We start from the raw sequence: 11,971 nt of genomic DNA, 5'->3' as shown, positions 1-11,971 counted from the left end.
TGCCCTTTTTGAATCTGTAAGACTCAAAATAATAAATGAAAAATAAGTAATTATAATAGTGTCAGAAACTGACAAGTGTTTTGAAGGAAAGGGAGGGTAAACAAGTGGAAGAAGACAAGAATGTGCTACATTAGATGTATGTTTAGAGAATCTGTTACTGAGGGACAGCATTTGAGCAAAGGCCTACATAAAGTAGAGGCATGTGAGCTGTGTGGCTAAATGAAAGAAGAGCGTTTTCAGACAGTGTAAAGACCATGAGGGAGTAGTATATTTAATGTATTTGAGGAACAGTAAGGAGGCCCTGTTGCTGGAAGGAATTGGGTGATGAGGAGACTGGTAGGAGATGAAGTCTAGGAGGTGACTGAGCACCAAAATCACATAGGGTCTTATGGACTATGTGAGTAAGACCTTTATAGTTCATTCTAAAAGTGATGGGAAGCTATATTTGAGCAGGGAAGTAACATGATCTTTTTACTATTTAGTTTTTTAAAAGATCACATGAGCTATTGCAGGTGGTGAAGGTGAGAGTAGAAGCAGATCAGTTAGGAGGCAGTTACAGTAGTTCAGGTGAAAAGTGATAGTAGCTTTGACAAGATTGGAAGCAACAGAGATGTGAGGAGTAGAGGCCTAGGCATATTTGGGAAATAGAACCTACAGGATTTGCTGACACAAGAAAAGATAAGGCATCAGGGATAGCTTAAGCAACTGGATGAATGATGGTGCTAATTATAGAAGCGGGGAACATTGGAAGAGAATGTCAAGTACATATTTGGAGATAAGAGTTTAAAATTCGGAGGAGTGGTTGGGGCTAAAGATTAAAATTTTGTGTGTGTGAGTTATTAGTATTTAAAATGATAGAGCTGGATGAAATAAGCCAGAGGATGACTGTGGATAGAGAAGTCCAAAGATGGAACTGACATTTAGAGATGGGGAAGAAGAGGAGGATCTAGGTTAGGAAACTAAAGAGGTAGGGGGAAAAACCAAGAGAGTATGGTGTCCTGCAAGCCAAGTATAGAAAATGTTTGAAGGAGAGAATGATCATCAATGTCAAATACTTGTGTATAGTTATTAAAGATCTAATGATTTAATCCATGTGCAGTGCTTAACACAATGCTTGACGCATAGTACTGAATTAATATAAGCTGCTATTATTATTATTAAAATAATCAATTAGGTATTTTTCTTTTAGGCACAGCTACTGGAAAACTTAAACTTTTAAAAAGATGTCTCAGTATACCACTGATTAACTTTTTAGACTTTTGGTAATTATCCATAAAGTTAGCCTCCTTCAAAATGTGATTTTTGTTAAGAATTAATGTTCTTAGGTAATATATGCCATTTAATAATGTTGATTTGATCCTTATGTCATCTGCTAATCTGGTCATTTTTTTTGACACATGTGCAAAACAATGTGCTTGGTATTCTGAGAGATACGAAGATACCCTGCATTTAAATTATACATAGACTACCTGGAGAACTAAAACTGTAATGCAGGGTTGAAGTAAAAATACTCTAAATGCCCACTGACAGAAGAATGGATAATAATTATGATAGTACAGGTGGCATGTGCTCTAAAAATGAATAAAACTATATATAACAAATATGTGACTCTTAGTAATAGTATTGAGGGGTGGGAGAGGGAACAAGTTCCAGATTTTGTGTAGTAAGATTTTTTTTTTTTATAAAATTCTAGAACAGGCAAAACTAAATGTATTTTTTAGATGCACATCAGGATAGTGGTTAATTCTTAAAAGCTGAGAGATAGGATAGGGAGACGCACTTAATAGGATTGTTCGGGTAATATTGTAGTTCTTGGGTAATGAGGTCATAGTTGTTTATTATATTATCATTAAAGACAGTTTGTGAAATAAGATAGGGCAATGCATGGACCAATGGTTAAATTTTTTCATGGTACAGTTTGATGATTCACCAAACTCACTGTATTCAAGGATCAAGTTTTTAAAGAGAAAGGTGTAAGTAAATGTCATAGATATTCAAACAGAGGGCAAGATTATTTTCAACCATAGGTAGGACCACAGACCGTGGAGCCAGACTACTTGAGTTTGAAACATGGCTCCGTTGCTGTATACTGTGTGACCTTGGGGAAGTTATCTAACCTCTATGTGTCTCAGTTTCTTAAAATAGAGTCAATAATAGTATTTACCTCATACATTGTTGAGAGGGGCAAGTGAGCTGATACGTGTAAAACAGAGATCAATGCCTGGCACAAAGTGAGAACGCAAATGTTAGCAGTAGTAATAGTAGTAGCATTAGCAGCAGCAGCAGCATTAGTGGTACTCTTTATTTTTAAGAACCAACCCATCTTGAAATTTCTCATCACAAGAAATTTTTGTAGCGTGTATGGAAATGGATGTTAACTGGACTTACTGTGGTGATCATTTTGCAGTATATACAAATATCAAATCACTACTTTGTATACCTGAAACTAATATAATCTGTCAATTACACCTCAAAAAAAAAAAAGAAAGAACTGACTTATTGCCAAGTAATAGAAAATATTGAATATTATCTTGTGTACTTTTTTTGTATAACAGTAAACATTGATGTAAACAGATAACTGCAGCCATAAAGATGAATTTCATCCTAAGAACTTATATTGAGAAAATAATTCAAAACAAACAAAAAAGAGAAATGGCTTTACATTTCAATTTAAAATTTCAATATAAAAACAAATTGATGGTATAAACTTCCCTAAATGTGCAGTATTAGAATACTTTCCATTAAATTATAGCAACATCATGAAATAGTAGCAAGCTCCTGCATTAGAATCTTTGCCCTGACTGTTTCCTCTGCCTGAGACATTCTTCCTCTAGGTATTTACATGGGTGACTCATCTCCTTTAAATCTTGTGAGAAGTCATTTTCTCAGTGTAAAGTTGCAAGCCCCTCTTCATATTCTCCATCCTGCTTCTTCTGCTTTTTTCCATAGTGTTTGCTTATTACCTTCTAATATATTGTATAATTTATTGATTGATTAATTATTGTCTCTCACTCCATTAAGTTCACCCCATGAAAGTTCTGTGTAATAGAAAGGGTTTTTGTCTTTTTTGTTGATATATCCCCAATACCTAGAGCGGTGCCTGGCATATAGTAGATGTCCAAGGAGGGTTGAAATAATTGTTTGAAGGAATTAAAAGTTTACAAAACTATAGATTATATAATTTAATGGCAATGTTTATTTTTCTCAAGATAGAAAAAGCTTTGTTCTAATGATAAAAAAAAAATACATACTTGCTGAAAAGGAAGTTAAGAATCTAGATGGTACAGTAAAGTAGGAGTAAAAATTGCCCCATATTTTTGCCCATCCCCATCATCACACCACTCCACGATCACTTGTTTTTAAGCAACTTTATTGACATACCATACAGTTCACCCATTTAAAGTGTACAGTTGAATGGTTTTTAGTATTCACAGAGTGTGTAGCCATCATCACAATTATAGAACATTTTCATCACCCTTAAAGAAACCCCATATTTGTTAGCAGTCAATCCCTATTTTCCTCTAACCACTCCCTCCCAGCACTAGGCAACCACCAGAATACTTTCTATTGCTGCAGATTTGCCTCTTTATACATCTCATATAAATAGTATTATACACTATATGGTCTTTTGTGATTGGCTTCTTTCACTTAGCATAATGTTTTCAAGGTTCATCCATGTTACAGCATGTGTTTAGTACTTCATTTTTTTGCCAAATAATATTCCATTTATGGGCATACCACATTTTATTTACCCATTCATCTGTTGATGGACAGTTGGATTGTTCCCACTATTTGACTATTTTGAATAATAAACTTGTGTACAAGTTTTTGTCTGAACATATGTTTTCATTCCTCTTGGGTAGACTTGATGGGTCATATAACTCCATTTTACCTTTTGAGGAACTGCCAGACTGTTTTCCAAAGCAGTTGCACCATTTTACATTCCGACTTGGAATGTGAGGCTTCCACTTTCTCTACATCTTCATTAACACTTGTCATTGTGTGTGTGTGTGTGTGCGCGTGCGCGCGTGCGCGCACGCGTGCTTCATACTCATCCTGTTGGATGTGAAATGTTATCTCACTGTGGCTTTGATTTGCATTTCCCATATGACTGATGATTTTGAGCATGTGCTTATTGTCCATTTGTATGTCTTCTTTGGAGAAATGTCTTTTCAGATGGATCCTTTGCCCATTTTTTAATAGGGTTTTTGTATTTTCATTACTGAGATAGAGTGTTGTTTGTATCTCTTGGATACAAGTCCCTTATCTTGTATGATTTGCACATGTTTTCTCCTGTTCTCTGGGTCGTCTTTTCACTTTCTTGATATGTCATTTGAAGGAGAAAAGTTTTAAATTTTGATGAAGTTCAGTGTACTATTCTCCTTTGTTGCTTATACTTTTGGTGTCATATCTAAAAAGGCTTTACCTAATCTTAAATCATGAAAATTTACTTCTGTGTTTTTTTCTGAGAGTTTTATCATTTTAGGACTTACATTTAGGTTTATAATCCATTCTGAATTAACTTTTTGTATATAATGTAAGGAAGGGGTCCAACTTCATTCTTTTGTAGTGAATATTCAGTTACCCTAAAACCATTTGTTGAAAAGATTCTTTCCTCACTAAGTTGTCTTGGCATGTTTGTCAAAAATCAGTTGACCATAAATGTGAGGTTTTATTTCTGGACATTTACTTCTGTTCTATTGATCTATATGTCTGTCCTTCATAATCACTTTTAAAAATCATTATATATTCTAAAAACCATTGCTTTCTGACCAGTTCTCAGCTTAGAGACCTGGTACTTGTCATAATGTGTGATTATATTCTTTTTCATGTCAGTCTCCCACACAAGATTATAAAATCCCTGAAGATATGAGTAAGAATTGATTTACACAGTGTTCCTAACAGCTAGCAAAATTCCTGACCCATAGTGGGTCTTCAGGATTTTTTTTTTTTAAGAATGAAAGAGTATCTATGAGAAATCTGAGTTAAAATCAAAATACAGATGTCTGAACTTCACCCAAATCAGAATTTCTCAGGGTAAGCTCTGTAGTTACATGTTTTTTAAAAGTTTCCAGTTTGATTATGGTAGGCAACCTTAGCCAATGAAAACTTTTTCTAGATTTTGTTTTATGTAAATATTCACATATGAATACACATAGTTCTATTTATGTAAAATATTTTCCATCGATTGTTTTATATATAACCTTTTTTAAAATTTACTAGTGTCATAGTCATTAGTCCATTTCAGTTAGCTCTGTTACCACTTTTAATGGCTATGTAGTATTCTATTATATATAATAGTTTATTTAAACATATAATAAGCAGTATATATGAAATTAAATTGTTTCTGATTCTATACACTATTTAGATATAAGGAATTAAAACCAGAATAATAAATTAGGCAGTAAGTTGAATGATTTAATGTAGCAGAATATTCAAACAGTCTCTGTGATACAACTGAACCATACTAGGGGGACAGATTAATTATATCAGTAATATTTTGTGATTTGTTTTTAAAAAAGCCATTTGACATGTAAGAACACCACCTTTTATATCCATTCTGATAGTCGGTCAGCAATGCAAGTCATTTCTGCATTGCAAGTTGTATGTTTCAGAGTTGTAACAGACTACTGTTTTTCACAAATTAAACTTTAATCATTATAACCAGTCTTATCTGGTCATTTTACCAAAGTGATGTTAATTGAGTTTCATAATTTATATGAATTTATAGCTCATTTCTGTGTGAGACGAAGTTCTTTCAGGTAAGATACCTATAAGCACCAAAAAATAACCAGAATAAATGCAAAAAAAATTTTTTGGATTAATTTATAAATTGGTTAATGAGCTAATGAATCACTTTTTTATGGAGATGAGTTATAATAACTTTTTATTATATTTCTTCTTGGTTTTAAATGTCTAGAAAACTCATTTCTATAGATCATTTTAGATAGAACTTAATATAGTTCTGTACATAGGCAGATGCTTAATCTGGGGTGAAGAGCTGAACTTCCCTAGATACATTTCTTTTTTTTTTTATTGAAGTATAGTTAATTTACAATGGTTTGTTACATTTCTTTTTAAAATTTTTTTGTGAGTTGACAAAAGCATTTGTTATTCTTTTTTTTTTTTTATCTAAATGGTTGTAGATGTGAGTATGCAGTGCTCACAGGATATACTTCGAATGCTCCTATCTCTTCAGCCAGTTCTTCAGGATGCTATTCAGAAAAAAAGAACAGTAAGGCCTTGGGGAGTTCAAGGTCCTCTCACTTGGCAACAATTTCATAAAATGGCTGGCCGAGGCTCTTATGGTAAGTAATTTGTAGTAATGTGTATGGACTTATTTTATTTCAGTTCTCAGTTTCTTTTGCTCAACTTTAATAAGCACATTTATCTTCCTTAAATGTTTTTGTGGCATACGCTTGACTTAAATCTAGCGTGGTCAATCCTAGCCTTTTCTTATTTTGAACATTTTCAACATTTAATTTACTAGGTTCTCCAGCTATACTTCAGAAAGAACAGCTTGACTTAGATTTGTTTTTACATGTTATATTGACCAGTAAGATCTTACGTGGAGGAAGAATCACATGGCCAGAAATTTTAAAAAAGACTGAAACACTACTCTTGTTGTAAATTATCATTTTACAAAACTGAATGAAAAATGGGGTACAAAGTAGAGAGGAATAGTAGTGATAAAAGGCTCCAAGGTCTTCACTGAAAAAAACAAAAAACAAATTATCAGTCGTGACAAGAGCAGCAAGTGAATTATCTCAATATAGTACACAGCAGACTTATGGTCTGTAATGGAAAGAACATTCAAAATGCTTGAACTATGTATTGAAGATTATCTCTGAAAGGTGGGGTGTAATTGGAACTTTTGAAAAATATTTGGAATAACAGTTCTTAACATTGAAATCCTTGACTTTTGTGCATGGTTTTAGAATGCATTATATTCAGAAGTAGCAGATTCTCGCTTTTTTTCTTTCATCCTTCTATTAATGGCTAAATAATTTTTTTTTTTATCCTTGCAGTTTTTCTTTACTTGCCCACAATTCATGTGGCATTGTGCAATTCATTTTATATCATTTCACTGATTATCATAACAGTCTCCCCCAAAGGGCCAAATTACACAGATAAGGAAACCATTAATTGGTGAGATGACCTGTATCAGGTCACACAGCCCGTCAAATGGTAGGATGAGACTCAAACCCAGGTCTACTCTTTTGACCTCAGTACCTACTGGAAAGAATTTCAGGCCCTGGCAGGCTGGAGGGACAGATACTTTTGATTTGGTTGATCTTTTGGCTTTTGTCACTATTTGCTGGCTTTTGTTCACTGCTTTAAGTCTAGCCCTGAGGCAAACTATCTTTCAGCTGGATCTGAACCAGGGCTGCTACACTAATGAAGAGATAGACATTGATTTTGAACCAAGAATTCTTAGGGTTGATAACCTTTATTTGTTGAAATCATCTAAGTGGAGTATACTTGTGTCATCCCCCCATAATAATCCTGTGCAGGGCAGACAGCTACATTCTGAAATTTGGAAACAAGTTTTAAAATGGGCTGAAGGTTACTAAAAGTTGAGTCTTGATTTCAACTCATCATTTTTTTTCTCTGTTACTTAACTACTTACTAGTAGTTTTAACATTTTTTTTAAAACCAAAACAGTTGACATGCAAGAATTTTGTACTTTACTGATCAGTCCGTATGGAGCTTTTTTAAAAATACCTGAATATATTTCACTATTCTTTACATATGAAGTTTTACCAGTCCACTGTTTATGGACATAAGGATTGTTGGCATCATTATCATTACAACATTTTCTGTAATGAACAAAAATCCCTGGCTTAAATCATATGTGTATATTTTTAAAATATTACCAAATTACTCTCTAAACTATCAATTTAAACTCACACCAATGAAATGTATGTTTCCCCAAACCCTTGCCATTAGGGTGCTGAGTAGAGGTGAAAATGGTTATTTCATTATAGTTTGAGAAGTAGAATCATATAGACTGCGACGGTGGATTTCAGTAGATTTCCTGGGTTCTGATTCCACCTGTGCCACTTGTGTGATACTGAACAAGTTGCTTAACTTCTCCGTTTCTGCTTTCTCATCTCTTAAAGTGAGGTTAATATTAGTGTCTGCCTCATCTTTTTTGTGAGGATTAAATGAGTTAATGTATGTAAAGATACCTGAACATTATCTAGCACATAGTAAATTTTATAATTGTTTGCTATTAATTAAATGATTGAACATCTTTATGTATAAGAGGTATTTCTGTTTCTGTGAACTTTGCTCATATCCTTTACCCATTTTTCTGTTAGGATGTTGATAGTTTTCTCATGGATTTATAGGTCTCCTTTATATGGTAAGGAAATGAACGTTTTGTCATGTGTTGCAGATTTTCTTTTTCCAATGTGTAGTTAATTGTTGGATTTGTTTATAGTGTTTTTTTAGGCCAAAATTTTAAATATCTATTGTTAGATTAATTAATTTTTAAATGGACAGATTTTGTGTTATGCTTGAAAAGACTTTTCCCAGTCCAAATTTAATTTATTTTAATTTTTTGTTGTTTTATTTTTCCCCTGGCCAGATTTATTAAAAATAAAATGGTGATATAGGTAAAGGGGATTAAGAGGTATACACTTTCAGCTATAAAATAAATGTCATGGGGATGTAATGTACACATAGGGAATGTAGTCAATAATATTGTAACAACTTTGTATGGTGACAAATGGCAACTGGCTTATTGCAGTGATTATTTCATAATGTATAAAGATATCAAATCACTATGTTGTACACCTGAAACTAATATAATTAAGAAAAAATTCCTCTCCCATATTTTCTTTTGTACTAATAAGTTTTTGTTCAAGTTACTGTTTTTACATTTAAGTGAAGGGGTAAGTCATGTGTTTTATGAAGATTCTTTAGCAAATTCCTTACTGGAAGAGCCTCAATCACTGGCTTTTAGGTATTTTTGCCTTCAGTCAAATATTTTTTTTACTACTACTACTGACTTCAGTAACTCTTGAAATTTAAATAAGAAGACATACTCCTCGTTTAAATGTTTTCTTAAAATATGTTGTTTCTTATCTAGGAACTGATGAATCCCCAGAACCACTGCCAATCCCCACGTTTCTGTTGGGTTATGATTTTGATTTTCTGGTGCTTTCTCCATTTGCTCTCCCTTATTGGGAGAGACTTATGCTGGAACCCTATGGATCTCAACGAGATATAGCCTATGTTGTACTATGTCCAGAAAATGAAGCCTTGTTAAATGGAGCCAAAAGCTTTTTTAGAGATCTTACTGCAATATATGAGGTAGGTTCTTAAAAAGAGATGGCATTTTAAAACTACCTTATGATTTGTATGTTTATATATAAAATGTACTGGACATTTCAGTTGACTGGTAAAGAATAATAATGATGTCAGACTAGATGTTTATTTCTCATACCAGCCAGTTACATTCTTTACAGCTTTGACCCAGACCCTTTGTTAGATGTGTGTGCCATGGGTCACAGTGGAAACCGCCATATTGGGGAAAAAACATTGAGAGCATGTATGTACCATTTAAGATAATCCTTCTCTGAAACAAAGGTAACATTGTTAAATGGCCAGGAAAAAAATTACATTTATAAAAATTCTAGTCATGAGTCTCTAGGACCTCAGTTAATAATGCTAGGTCTCACTTTCCTCATATCTAAAATAAAGCTGTGCTAGATGTCTCTTAAGATCCATCTCATTTCTGAAATTCTTGGCTGATCTTTAAGTTATAATTTTCATGTTGTATCCGTCACTGAGTGCAGTGATTAAAATTTTTAAGTACTCTGGAACATAAAGTCTTCATTGTAAAGTCATCCCTGAGAATCCTCAGGGTATTGGTTTCAGGACCTTCTGCAGATACCAAAACCCATGGATGCGCAAGTCTCTTATAAAAAAATGGTATAGTATTTGCATATAACCTGTACACATCCTACCTTATACTATAAGTCATCTTTAGATTTCTTATAATACCTAATGCTGTGTAAATAGTTGCAGATATGGCAAATGCAAGTTTTGTTTTTTTGGAACTTTCCCTTTTGTTGTTGTTGGGAATATTTTTTATTTGTTGTTGATTGAATCCATGGATGTGGAATCCAAGGTTACGAAGAGCCAAGTATCTACCTTTTCCCACAAATGCTTGAAATCTAGTCTTTGAAATTTAATTTATTTTATGAATTGTTAATTTGTGCTAGTTAAGCTCCTCATTATGTCCCATTTAATTACAAGGTTATCTGTACTGTGATTTGTAAAAGTAAGTATTTCCAAAGAATGTTATTTACAACACGAGTCCTACAGAATCTTCCCAGAAAGAAGTTCCATAGTTTAATAGGTTTGGGGAGACATCATTTATCTAGTTACCTTTTAGAGAGTCACTATTCATATTAGATTATTAAAGCCTTTGAAAGTCTTTGAAAGCCTGCAGAATTGGAGGAAGGATTAGATACATGTATTTACATACATGAGTTGGGATAGATACACAACTAAAATGACTGCATGTTTATGTTCACATTTCTATATTCTGCAGGTTTTCATTATTCAGACTACAAGTTCTAGGGCCCTTCTTATTATTTTATTTCATTGGAGATATTTTAATTTTGATTAAAATTTAGTGGATTTCTAATGTAAAAAGACCTATGGCACCATTTCACCCTTGATAATTTTATTCCAAATGCTAACTAAAAATGATAAAGCTTATTTTAAATAACTTAAATGCTTTATTTTATGATATATATTAAAAACTATAATAAACTCAATAATTCTGATTTCTACATGTATATTTATAGTCCTGTCGATTGGGTCAACATAGACCTATTTCTCGACTGTTGACGGATGGAATCATGAGAGTTGGATCTACTGCATCAAAGAAACTATCGGAAAAGTTGGTAGCAGAATGGTTTTCTCAGGCAGCTGATGGTAACAATGAAGCATTTTCTAAACTCAAGCTTTATGCACAAGTCTGCAGATATGACCTAGGTATTAAATTTGTATTTATTGTATAAGGCCACTGTTAGCAAAGTATGACCCAGTCCACCAGCTTTTTGTAAATAGAATTTTAATGGAACACAGTCATGCTCATTTATTTATTTACAAATTATCTGTGGCTATTCATTGTGCTATAAGATCAGAGCTGAGTAGTGTAACAGAGACTGTAACTTTGTAAAGCTGAAATACTTACTTTCTGACCATTTCCAGAAAAAGTTTGTTGATCGCTGCAATAGAGATCTCATCAAATAGGAAGAAATTGTGGGTTATAAAAAATTTTGGTGGCTTCTTTAGGGTCTGATGAATTTGTATTTTTATTTAAGTTTCTTAACATTAAGATTCTTGATTTGTTAATGGTTTAGAGATAAAACAACTTGTAATTACCTCTACAACACCAACAAGCAGTTCTTTTTTGGAACTAGGAAAATGATAGCTATTGAAGACTTGTTTTTAACACCCTTGAATTTAAATATCAACGGACTTGCTTTATACTTAATCCAAAGAGACACAGAAACAAAGCATTGAATCTCATTAGACATTCCTATAATTTGAACCCCATGATAACATTCATCCATTTTATATTTAATTAGCTCCCAATATAGTCTGTATTTATTCACTTTGTGACTTAGGATATCTTTGAATGGTTTTATGAAAATTTGCTAGGTACTGTTATTTCCATTTAATTAATTATACCCAGGAAATAGAACTTGATTATATTTTCATGGAAACCATTTCTTTATTTTGTATGAAAATACTGGCTTACTTTTTCAATTCCATTTAAAATTTGTTTCTGAAGTTTCTAGGGGAAATAGAAAGCTAGTATCTGCTGTACTGTTAGCAAGCAACTTAGGGGAGGGAAATTACCAAAAAAGTATCAACTAGATATTATTATTTATATATTAGAATAAATAAAGAACCACCCAGTGAAATAAAGAATTAAATATCC

At 32.9% G+C, this 11,971-nt stretch overlaps 1 protein-coding gene across 2 annotated transcripts in view; it reads left to right on the top strand.

Moving 5' to 3' along the window:
* The window catches only part of MED13 (mediator complex subunit 13), an 84,228-nt gene that overhangs the window by 55,701 nt on the left and 16,556 nt on the right, over positions 1–11,971 (top strand). For both annotated transcript variants that reach the window (XM_074342693.1, XM_074342694.1), the window contains exons 17-19: positions 6,147–6,308; positions 9,098–9,321; positions 10,827–11,016. In XM_074342693.1, the coding sequence (XP_074198794.1) occupies positions 6,147–6,308; positions 9,098–9,321; positions 10,827–11,016 (576 nt within the window). The remainder of the gene's footprint in view (positions 1–6,146; positions 6,309–9,097; positions 9,322–10,826; positions 11,017–11,971) is intronic.

This window comes from Camelus bactrianus, chromosome 16 (assembly GCF_048773025.1).
Source record: "Camelus bactrianus isolate YW-2024 breed Bactrian camel chromosome 16, ASM4877302v1, whole genome shotgun sequence".
Taxonomy (NCBI): Eukaryota; Metazoa; Chordata; class Mammalia; order Artiodactyla; family Camelidae; genus Camelus; species Camelus bactrianus.
Note: the sequence above shows the minus strand (reverse complement) of the source record. Positions and strands in the feature narration are given on the sequence as shown.